The sequence below is a fragment of the Plasmodium cynomolgi genome, chromosome 14 (assembly GCF_000321355.1).
Source record: "Plasmodium cynomolgi strain B DNA, chromosome 14, whole genome shotgun sequence".
Classification (NCBI taxonomy): Eukaryota; Apicomplexa; class Aconoidasida; order Haemosporida; family Plasmodiidae; genus Plasmodium; species Plasmodium cynomolgi.
This window is the reverse complement of record NC_020407.1, coordinates 1,028,255-1,039,725: the sequence shown is the minus strand read 5'-3', so window position 1 is coordinate 1,039,725 and position 11,471 is coordinate 1,028,255. Positions and strand designations below refer to the sequence as shown.

General features: G+C 39.4%; 5 protein-coding genes across 5 annotated transcripts; 3 read left to right on the top strand and 2 right to left on the bottom strand.

The window, feature by feature from the left end:
* Positions 1-981: 981 nt before the first annotated feature.
* On the top strand, positions 982-2,276 carry PCYB_143280 (transporter; the record flags this gene model as incomplete). Its single annotated transcript, XM_004224799.1, has 1 exon — positions 982-2,276. A coding segment is annotated over one exon (1,295 nt), but the record flags the coding sequence as incomplete, so codon positions are not given.
* A 754-nt stretch (positions 2,277-3,030) lies between these two features.
* On the bottom strand, positions 3,031-3,441 carry PCYB_143270 (hypothetical protein; the record flags this gene model as incomplete). The annotated part of the gene is made up of 1 exon (XM_004224798.1): positions 3,031-3,441. A coding segment is annotated over exon 1 (357 nt), but the record flags the coding sequence as incomplete, so codon positions are not given.
* Positions 3,442-4,722: 1,281 nt separating this feature from the next.
* Positions 4,723-7,125, bottom strand: PCYB_143260 (GTP-binding protein TypA; the record flags this gene model as incomplete). The annotated part of the gene is made up of 2 exons (XM_004224797.1): positions 4,723-6,711; positions 7,024-7,125. The coding sequence occupies 2 exons, from the start codon at positions 7,123-7,125 to the stop codon at positions 4,723-4,725; spliced, it is 2,091 nt and encodes a 696-aa protein (XP_004224845.1).
* Positions 7,126-7,845: 720 nt separating this feature from the next.
* Positions 7,846-8,979, top strand: PCYB_143250 (ATP synthase epsilon chain mitochondrial). The gene is made up of 3 exons (XM_004224796.1): positions 7,846-8,192; positions 8,416-8,510; positions 8,737-8,979. The coding sequence occupies exons 1-3, from the start codon at positions 8,128-8,130 to the stop codon at positions 8,790-8,792; spliced, it is 216 nt and encodes a 71-aa protein (XP_004224844.1). The 5' UTR covers positions 7,846-8,127; the 3' UTR covers positions 8,793-8,979.
* A 700-nt stretch (positions 8,980-9,679) lies between these two features.
* On the top strand, positions 9,680-10,523 carry PCYB_143240 (hypothetical protein; the record flags this gene model as incomplete). The annotated part of the gene is made up of 2 exons (XM_004224795.1): positions 9,680-10,302; positions 10,493-10,523. 2 exons carry the CDS (start codon positions 9,680-9,682, stop codon positions 10,521-10,523), a joined length of 654 nt encoding a protein of 217 aa, XP_004224843.1.
* Between the last annotated feature and the right edge of the window lie 948 nt (positions 10,524-11,471).

Here is an 11,471-nt window from a genome sequence, read left to right as displayed (position 1 = left end):
ATTGAAAGAAAATGGAGGGGAAAAAAAAAAAAAAAAAAAAGAAAATGCCAGGAGGTAAACCATACATTTTCCTTCCACATTAAAAATTGATTAATAATTTTTTAAAACCGTTTTAAGCAGGCTCTAATATTTTATGAGCATTCTTTTAGCAACGATAATATTTAAAAAAAAAATGCAAAAAGGAAAAAAGAGCTATACCTCTAATTTGATTAACGTTAAAAAATACATTAAAGAAGCCCCCCCCCCAAACAAAAAAAAAAAAAAATATGAGATAAAGTCAAAAGCAGATAATAACTGTAAACCTGTTTCACATGTAATGTGCTCATTTTATTCCTTTTCTCCTTTTCTCCCTTTTTGGTGAACTTAACGCCTTTTACGAGCAAGAGTTGCGAAGGGAGGAGCTTCCCCCGTTTATTTTGCACACATGTATGGGCATACATGCGTGCGTACATACGTGCCTATTTCCTTGCATACGTATGTACATTTATGCATAGCGCATCAACCATTTTTTCCTTCACCCACTGCCGAGCAACGCTGCGCATGCTTTCACGCTCAATGAAGTCTCGCATGTGTAGACTCAAAATGAAACGCGAGTAATTCCCTTGGCGCCTGATTGATACTGACAAAGGATGCGTTTCTTCTGCGCCTGATTGATACCGACAAAGGATGCGTTTTTTCTGCGCCCGATTTTCTGGGAAGAAATTAATCTTTTAAGTTTAAAAGAGGGGGCAGCGTACAGGCATACATGCGCACAGGCGAAGGCGTAAACACAAGTGGGTGTACAAACGCGTAGGTGCACTCCCACGAAGGATTTTCCCCCACTTAGGAGAACTCACACAAAGGATTTCCCCCCACGTAGGAGAACCCACACGAAGGATTTTCCCTCACTTTGGAAAATTCACACAAAAGATTTCCCCCACACACTTAGGAGAATTAATACGTAGGACTTCCCCTCCCCAATTATGCTAACCCGATTGAACAATGAAATTTCTAAAAGTTGAAGAATTTTTTGCCAAGCCCAAGCAAGATGAAGGGGGGAAGAACGTGCTGCTGATAACCGTAAATTTGCTTCTGTTATTTTCCATGTTTCTGTATGGCATAAATTACATACTGATGAAATATTTTATTATGATAAAGGGATCCATCTACGTGTTCATAATTTTGAGGACAGTCTTAACCATCCCACTAATGATTTACATGTACACGTCGAAGCAGTCGGAACCGAACAAAAAAAAATTACTCCATGGGGTAGGTGAAAATGATGGTGTAGATGAGCAGGATGGTCAGATAGACTTGGAGTTGTCAAAAGTTGGAGACGAAAATGAAAAAAAAAAAATTCCAAAGGTGATAAAAATGATGATAATAAAAAAAAAAAAAAAAACGGGAAAGACAGTAAGGATGGGAAAATTGACGATAACATGCAAAATGCAGATGGAAAAAAATAATGATGATGGTACGGATGAGTACAGCAGTAACAAGCACGAAACATGTGTTAATATAGAAAATACATGTTCAAATTATTTTAGTAGATTACTAAAAAATGATGAAAAATTAATTCCTAAGATAGCCTACATGCCAATACTTATCCTATCCATTACGGGAGCTTTGAGACAGGTCATTGTCATAATCGCCTTACAGTATACCGATTCTCATAATGTGGCTATTATTCAGCCGACAATCCCCATTTTTACAGCCCTAATGTCATATTATTTGAAGATTGAAAAGATGAATTATTTAACTTGCTTGTCTATTTTTTTGTCTTTTTTTGGGTTGGCCATAACTGCGGAAGTGTGGAATATGGGTTCGTTCGATTTTGGCTTTCTCCTATTATTAACCGTGCCCGTTACCAAGGGGCTGCAAGTGATATATATAAATATTGCCACTAGATACGTAAGTAATGATATCATTCAATTTTCCCAAATGGCTGTTTTGTTCTTGATAACCCTTCCATTTGGCATTCTCGGAGAAATGTTCATTAATGAAAATTACAATGTGATTGGCGAGATATACAATGTGACGACTAATCAGTTTTTGTGCATTTTATATTCGACCCTTGCCATTATTTTTCTGTGTTGGAAAATTCAAATCATCGCTTTGAATTACCTTACCCCTGTAACCGTTTCTCTGTATCAGTCCTTTCAGCCTTGCTTCACCTTCGTTTTGGCCAGGCTCTTTCTCAACGAGACCATCAATTATAATAAGTACATCGGCACCATTTTTATTGTCCTCTCGCTGCTGCTTTATCAATATGGTTGCACAAAGTGCTCCAAGGCGTAGCGGGGATGGGCAAAAGGGCCCCTACGATTAAGAATACGCATATGTGCGTGATCGGCGCGCGTGTAGACCTTCCTCACCTGGACATTTATCTATCCGCGCACCTGTGGACGTTTCCCCCTTTTTATTGTTCTTATAACGCAAATGCAAAGTGGCTTATTGCCATTTCTTTTTTTTTTTTTCATCGCACCATTTTGTTTTCCAAATGTTTCATCGCCACCCCTTTTTTTTTTTTTTTTTTTTTTTTTCTGATTAATCCTTTTAAAGAGAATTTATTCCTTTTCAATCATAATTGTTATTTTAGGTTCCCCCCTGATTGTTAATATGTTAAGCGGCATACTTTCCGGCGAGCAATTTAGCAGCCTTTTGTAAATCAAAAAGGGGCAACTGGGAATGGTTCGGGTTGGCTCGTTGTTCAGGGTCAATCCTTTTCGCGTCACTGTGCCGACTTTGCACATCGACGTGTTGAATTTGCACATCGACGTGTTGAATGTGCACATCGACGTGTTGAATTTGCACATCGACGTGTTGAATTTGCACATCCATGTGTTGAATTTGCACACCGATCTGTCGACTTTACACAGCGCTCTGTCTACTTTACACAGCGCTCTGTCGACTTTACACACCCTCTCTTCGAGTTCGCTTTATTGCGCGCTCCTTTTTGCGGCAAGTGCTGGCTAAGGCCCCGGCTCCTCTTATCGGTGGAGTGATTTATGCGTAAAGCTCATTTTTTTACGTTCCCCTTCCAACAGAGCTACTTCTCCAAGTTCCACCTCCATCGTACATGTTTTCTCATCTTATTAAATCTTGAAGGAGGTTGGCAATGTAATTTTACTCTCCCCGATAAGTTAATTTCGCTCATTAGCTTCTCTACCATCATGTTCATATCTTTGTAGCTTTTATTTTCAAACAAAGGAGAGCATAAAATTCCGTAAAAATGCATGTCGTGGACATGATGCCCCATGGTATAATCCTGTTTAATGTGAAAGCATATTGGTTTCAATTTTTCGTATATCACTTTTTTAATATTGATCAAATTGGGACAATCTGGGGACGCAAATTTGTGTGCGTAATTTTTCTGTACCAAGAGGAAGCTATACCTTTTTGCAATCATGTTTGGTGAACCGCCTTTATAAAGCTTGCCTCCCTTGGTGTGCGCCGCGTAAACTGTGGCGAAGCAGTTGGCGAAGCAGTTGGTGAAGCAGTTGGTGAAGCAGTTGGTGAAGCAGTTGGCGAAGCAGTTGGTGAAGCAGTTGGCGAAGCAGGTGAGTTCCTTTTATTGTCCTCACGAGGAGCACAAATGGCGAGCGGCTCCACCAGCTTTCGTATGCAGATATCTACCTACGTGTGTGTGTTTATATATATACACATGCGCGTTAACCATGTCCCTCTTCGTAAGGGTCCCCCTCACATATGGCTTATCACAGCTGTTCCTTGGATATCCTGAAAAGCATCTCTTTTTTTTTTCGCATAAAAAGGTTTCCTTATATGTATCGTTTTAATATGTCGCCTGTTCGGCTAGCCGTTTTATCTATAACGTGAGTGCAAGGGGGGGAAGGCGATGCGGGAGGGTTACCTCTGTTCGGACGCTCGCACGACAGCGTATTGCCCAGATGGTGCTCGTTTGTAATTTGATGTTCCCCTTCTTCTCACCTCAAGTCAGGCACTTTCATCAAGAAAGGCTATAGTCCATTCCGCTTCTCACATTCCCTTAAATTGATAATTTCACGAAATGTCACTTTTGCGCAACGTTTGCGACGGGGGGTGGAAAAAAAAAAAAAATTACTCCATATGAGCGCCCCATTTCACGGACAACACTAAACAGCTTTTTTTCCCTTTTTATCTCCCCATATGCATGCAATATTGTAAGACTGTATAACACCCACAGCAGCTTTACCCAACGTGGTGAAGAAGCTGGTCAACTTAAAAAGTGCTCAATGTTCACGTGCAGACACTCGCACCGAATGCTTAGGCAACCTGCAGGGTCATGCCTGTCGTAAATTTCGATTTAAAAATGTTATACAATCCACAAATGATCCATCACATTTGTGTGAAGTGAAACGTATGTGACGCGTTTAAAAAAAAGGCGGTGTGCGAAATTCAAAAAAAAAAAAAAAAGTTCCAAATGATGACGTACGATGTAATATATACAAAAAAGGGAGACACACTTTGGAAAGCAAAACGGTTACATGACATTATAGCCAAATGGCAGTTGCATCTTCTGTGCATAAAAATAGCCATGTGCAGAACAAATTTTTCAAAAATATAACGGGGACGCGTAATTTAATTGGTTTCGAAGAGGGCATCTCTTAAAGATAAAAATGCGAAAGGTATGATTTGTCTCACTATGGAGCCATTTTCATTGATAAGAAGAAAACTAATGCACTGTAGCTCTACCTTTTAGGTATCCCTGAATTGGGTTTATCACACTCCTCCCTCGTCCCCGAATTAACCATTTTTGGCCTTCCTGTTTGCTGTTTTTCTCTGCTCCGTGTTTAAGATTTTTTTCCGCATGACGATCCTTTTTGGAGTAACTTCTATTTCTTCGTCGTCTTGAATAAACGAAAGGGCATACTCAATAGTGACATTTTTGTGATTTATCCTTATGGTTTCCTCATGGCCCTTATTCCTCAGGTGTTGTACGGGCTTAACTTTCACAGCGTTCATTTCAATATCATTGCTTAGGAAGTGCTCTCCGATGATCATGCCTTCATAAGTTGGGTAATTTTCACTAACAAATAAATTTCCCTTTAACTGAATGGGATCTAGCGAAAAGGCAGTGGTTGTTCCATTGGACGAGGATATTATTACCCCATTTCTGTCACTTCTGTAGGACGCTTGTTTTTTTTTATATTCTCTCAATTCTGAGTTAATTATGGATGTCCCTTTGCTAACATCACGAAGGTAAGATCTCATACCAAAAAAATTCCTCGAGGGACAAATACACTTAATAAAAGTATTATCATTATCGTCATTTATAATGTCTACAATTTCTGCCTTCCTTGTATTTAATTTTTCAATAACAGTGGAGCTAATTACAGATGGTATGGTAATGTGAAATTCTTCTACTGGTTCTAGTAAGTTTCCTTTTTCATCTTTTGTGTAAATAACATTTGGAGATGATATGGTCATTTCGTATCCTTCTCTCCTCAACTTTTCGATAAGAATGCCTAATTGTAATTCTCCTCTTCCTTTCACTTCATAGCTATCTTTTTTTTCCGACTCGTTAATTTCGATAGCCACATTTATTGCTGCTTCTCTTTTAAGTCTGTTACCTATGGAGGAGAGAGTTATATGTTTTCCATCCTTTCCTGTTAACGGACTTGTATTTTGTGAAATTTTTAAGCAGAGAACAGGAGGATCAATTGGTCTCGCCTTCAAACTTGATACGGATTCTTCGGATGACAATGTATCGTTAACTGATGGGGTAACTCCCTTCGAAAAGGAAATATTTACAATATCTCCTGCACTGGCGAAATTAGCATTTTCTATTTTTCGTCCTTTCATGTAGAAGATGTTCTTAATTACACATGTTCCTTTTACTTTATTTTCCTCATTCTTCACAATAATCGTGTCTCCTTTTTTGATAACCCCTCCGTATATTTTTCCCGTCACTGTGACGCCTACCCCTTCTTGGTGGTCTATAAGACTGACTAGCATTCTGAACGGCTCGCTCATTATTTTCGCTTCCACTTCTTTGTCCTCCCCACAGGGGTGGCGTTTGGAAGGGTCCTCAACGAGACTGCCATCCTTCGAAGTATCTCTTCCCAACGACCCCCCAACTGAAGGAGTTATACCATTTGCATCATCCCCTGTGATACTCTTCTGTGACCCTATTTTTGCGTCAACATCTGAGGGGTTTCCACTACACGAGGATAACTTCAAGGGGGAATCAAAATATTCTATCATTTTTTTAAATATGACTAGTACGTTATTATGTGCACACTTATTCTGCTTGGCGTCCTCGAAGTTGTCCGTACACCACCCATTCTTCGCAGAGGCATAAAGAATCGGGTAATTCATCAATTCGTCTGGAGCATTTAATTCAGCAAAAAGATCAAATATTTCATTTTCAATTTCTTCTTTTTTTTTTATATTACTAGGTTTATCAAACTTATTCATAATGACAATAATTTTGCACTTTGGATTTAGCAGCGATTTCTTTAGGACAAATTTGGTTTGGTTCTTTGGCCCTTCAACTACGTCAATAATTAAGCACACCCCATCAATGAGATTTAGCACCCGTTCAACTTCTCCACCAAAATCTGAATGACCCGGCGTGTCAACGATGTTAAAAAAATAATCATCATATTTTATTCTTGTCACTTTGGACATGATAGTAATGCCTCTTTCTTTTTCTAAATCATTATGATCCATTACTCTTTCGTTCTTTGTTTCTTCTCCCCCTTGTTTTAGTAGCTTATCCACTAGGGTTGTCTTCCCATGATCCACATGTGCAATAATTGCCACATTTCTTATTTTTTGTGGATTGATAATTTTTATTTTTTTATTTGTTGAAAAAAAGAGAGCATTACCATTACGGCTTAGTATTGAAGGGTGTCTCTTTTCGGGGCTACCTTTTTGCCGCAATTTGTTTTTTGCCCTATTTAGAGTACTTCTATTATCGTAAAATGGCATTGTGGAAAAGTATTTCCCCATTTTTCTGTCCCCAGGAACCCCACCAAAGGGGGGGCTGTTCCTCTGGAGATTTTTTACCCCCTTTGCGCTCGCTCCGATGCATTGCCTCACCACCCTCTGAGCAGCACACATGTTGTGCTCATTCAGGATGTAATTCATATTATGGCTCTTCAGGAGGTTATTCACACTGTGGTTTTTTAGGAGGTTATTCATATTATGGCTTTTCAGGAGGTTCTTCACACTGTGGTTTTTCTTCTTAATTTCGCAGCGCGGATCACTTCGGCCTATCACTGCGCTGGACGCATTCTGTTCGCTTATGCGTGTGCGCTCGTGGGCATACGTATACACCTTCGCGAAGCGGCTTAGTCAACCTTTAAATCTGCCCACGCGCAGTGCGCATATCAAACAGTTCGCCCACTTTTCGGACGCCCCTTTAACCCTATCGGCAGTAATTCACCCGTTGAGGGAACTTACGAACCGCGTTGCGGTGTCGGTATAAGCATATGCTCACAAGAGGGCATACACCTATATGTACATATAAGCCTGTATGTGCTTCTTTACTACGCTGGCTGCCTTGGTACATCCATTTGACGCTAGTTACTTCCCTCGGCACAGCTAGCCATTTCCTCTGACCTAACAATGACGCAGTTCGCTCTTTTGTGGGCCACTCGTATTCGTGACCAAGCTGACCAATGTAACTGTGCTATTGTGCATACTAAATGGGAAGTGGCCGCGGTTGTGGGACAATCTACATGATGTAACGCTTCTAGGTGTAATTTGAAGCATTACCGCTAGCGTTAGCGAAAACGGTAGTTTTTTTTTTTTTTTTTTTTTTGGCGCATACGCTCTTTTTCAACCCGGAGAGGGCTTCCCCGGATATATCCATGATCAATTTTTTTTTTTTTTTTTAAGAGTAACATTTATACAATTTTTACATATTTAACCATGAAAATGTCGAGCAAACATCGCACTTTTTCGCTAGCACGCATGCTACAATTCACACGTTGAATAACTTATCAAGTTTCGCTTCATTCTAGTTAAATAGATATACATCCTCTCGTTCACTTCACCTGTGGGGCACATGTTGTACGCATAAAACACCTGCCCGGCAAGGTGAACAAGCTTAAAAATATTCTTATCTACGTGCATACGGGTGTACATAGGAAAACATAAAATTGTTGTCCCTGGTGGGTACTACTATTATCCTATCCAGAGATGTGGAAAGCGGCGAATGTTTCTTACACAAGATACGCCTCTGAAATGGCGGACATTTTGAGGAAGTACGGGGAAGGAGAGGAAAAAAAAAAAACATGCAGCCAAGGAAATATACCATCGCTTCATCCCCCAAATCGTTTGAGGCATTTCACTTTTCTTTATACACGCGAGAAATGCCGAACATAATAAACATGTGGAGCATCCCCTTACGCACACACTTCAACATGTTCAGACATATTTGCGCACAGATTACCCATTTTCTTTTTGTTTCTTTTCCCCCCCCCTAAGGTGTTTGAAAGACCCATATTCTGACATAGCCTTGGAAAGGAGTAAAATGCATCTGCGGGAGACAATATACAAGGACGGAAAACCAATCAGTCAGGGTAAAAAAGATTGGCACAAAATTGTGCCCATAAAAATGAGTACATAAGAATCTGCCCATAGTTTTAGTCAACCATTTGGGGGGAAATTCCATTGGCATATTCCCCATTATTAATACGAATCCGCTGTGGAGCCACTAAAACTGCAATGCGTAGTTACGCCCACCTTGTATGTACATGCAGATAGATACCCTTGTACACGAATTATGCCTTCCCTCCCTTTGAACAGAGCTACATGAAGAATTTCAGAAGGCCTTCAAAAGTTTGACAAATAGTAAGGAATGAACGGGGGAGAAGATAGCAAAGAGGAACAAACAGTAGGACATCCTGGACGGAAAAGACAAAAATGAGAGAACTCTCCAAAATTGTTAACATATGTTTTACCCAAAAAAGGTAATATTTGTTATACTTAATTTGTATACATCGTGTGGAAGTGTCCTCTAAGACGTTCGCAATATTTGCATGTTGCATCATAAAGAAAAAAAAAAAAAAAATTTACCAAAGTTGTGAAGCAAACATTTTTTTACAGAAAAATGGTTAACATAATCACCAAGTTTGATGCACTGCGGGAGAAATTCTAAATATTGTGGAACACCAACTCGTGCTTCTTCATAAGAACAATACATTTCGTAATTGCAAAATTGTCCTTATTTTTTTTTTTGATTAATTCCTGCCAATTTATGTGGTGCGCACGGTGATGGTCCCACAAAAGGGAATACTTTTGATTGTGCATGGAAATTTGCCTAGGTATTCCCCTTTTTTTTTTTTTCTTTTTTCCTTTTTCTTCTTTTTTTTTTTTCGTTGTATGTACACAACTTTTAAGGGGCGTTTAATGCATGCGTGGTGAAAGAAAACGGCAAAATGGAGAAGTGGCAAATGGGAAGATGACCAGATGGGCAAGTCGGACAAAAGAAACCCAACTATGAATGCCACAAACAGCTGCCACACTTTGACATCTAGCGAACGCCCTTTGTGGGAAAAATATTTTAAATAGTAATTCACCAACTCGACTGTTCCCTCTCGCTGGCCATTTTAAGAAAAACTGAAAGGTGACTCTATGTACCCCTACCGCGTAAGCACACGCACAAAGCGGCATAAGCATAGGCACATACTATTTGGGACACAAGCTAAAATATTTGCTGAAAATCCCCCATTTTTGTGCCTTCTCAAAAATGTATAAACGAACCCTCTTTGTGCTAAGCTTCGCACTTTTGAACTTCATCGGTGCGGAGAGTAAAAATGTCGTTTCTTCCTTTTTGTCCTACTTGAACTCCAAAATAAATTCGACAAGCGAAATATCGAAAGTGGTCCAAATGGGCGACACCATGGCGTGTCTAGTTAGTAAAGAAAATAATAACACGCATAACGAATGCTCTTGTTCGTTTAAAAAGCTGAAAGAATTTGAAAAAAAATGTTCTTCCAATTTTAAAAAAAATCAAGAAGACGCTAAAAAATGCTCTGAAGAACCTTGTGAAATTTGTTGTAGTTTAATGAATTCAAACCATGTAGCAAATTCTATCCTGGACTATGAATTTTTTTGCAAAAAAAAGTGTGCACGATCGAGCATTATTTCAAATTTGAATGAAGATGATTATAAAATAGTTTNTAAAAAGTTAATTGAATTTATTCGTATTTTTTATCCTTCCAATGTGCTTAATTATTACCCCATTCGGAAAAGGGCCTCCGCGAATTACACGAATAAACCACTGGACGCAAGTATCACATTGGAAAATGATTTTTTCAAATCGCCATCTTTTGCGAAGCGGCAGTTTGGGCACATGGAAAAATTGTCTCCGTTTGTAGCGCATTATGCGTTGCACTTTCTCAATTTTACGTTGCACTCATCAATTTTACGTTGCACTCATCAACTTTACGTTGCACTCATCAACTTTACGTTGCACTCATCAATTTTACGTTGCACTCATCAATTTTACGTTGCACTTTCTCAATTTTTCCTTTTTTTTCCCTCCCCCGTTTCGTCGCAGAAAATCAAACGATAATGGACGACCTAAGTGAAGACCCCCGCGCGGTACGCACATAAATATGAGTGTCCGCATACGTGCACACGTATACTCACACAAGCAGAGCAACATGTTTTTTACAAGGCAGATGAGCACGCGCAAGTGGAAATATTTCTGCTTTCGCGCTGTTCTTATGCATAGCATTTTCAGTAGGGAAGACGCGAATACAACTGAGTATGCCATGCGCACATGCTCGGGGTAGAGTTACCTGATGGGGGCTCTCTTTTTAACCATTTTAAAGGCTTAAATAAGTATCAAAACATTTTTGGAACTTTTTTTTTTTTGGGGGGCCTCTTTAGATAAATCGCGGACACGTAGAAGATCGTACAACGTCGCTAACAGCAGAAGAGTCGGAGCAGCTTTTTTCTCCCTATGATGAAAGCTAGTTTTTTTTTTTTTTTTTCGTTCTTGTTTCTACCCCTCTGGCAATTTCTCTCACTTGTTTGTTACATATGCGTTGTGCCCCTGACATTTATTTAAGCCCAACTCCATTCATTTTGTCATTTGTTTATTTGTTTTGTATCACTTTTTTCTGGTCATGCTTGTTTCCCCTTTTTTCCCCTTTTTTCCCCTTTTTTTCCCTTTTTTCCACATTTTCCATGTTGTGTTTATCCCCCGAACGGGATTAAAGGAAAAAGCTTCCTGGCGAAAACGACTTAGAATCCAAAGTGTGGTGTATACCAAATACATAATGTGGATGTTTTGGCGCTCATTACCATTTGCGCACTTGCCCCTTTTCTTCTTTACGGGTGCAATTTTGCAGAAATAAAACAAATAATTTTGTAAGGGGTAATGGTCACGAATGGGAACAAAATTGGAGCTAAATGTTTCATTTTAGCATGTTCTTTGGCATGTTTTGGGGTTTTTTTTTTCATATATTTAATGTTAGATAACGTTTCCCCCCTTGTGATAACACTTCGGCACGTATGGTTACGCTTCTTTG

What these genes read in the sequence shown, in the direction of transcription:
- PCYB_143250 (XM_004224796.1), top strand. Translation starts at nt 8,128, where the DNA reads ATGTGGAAAGCGGCGAATGTTTCTTACACAAGATACGCCTCTGAAATG. An exon ending in ATGGCGGACATTTTGAGGAA is followed by an intron (nt 8,193 to 8,415) that starts GTACGGGGAAGG and finishes CCCCCCCCTAAG; the next exon opens with GTGTTTGAAAGACCCATATT. An exon ending in CGGAAAACCAATCAGTCAGG is followed by an intron (nt 8,511 to 8,736) that starts GTAAAAAAGATT and finishes CCCTTTGAACAG; the next exon opens with AGCTACATGAAGAATTTCAG.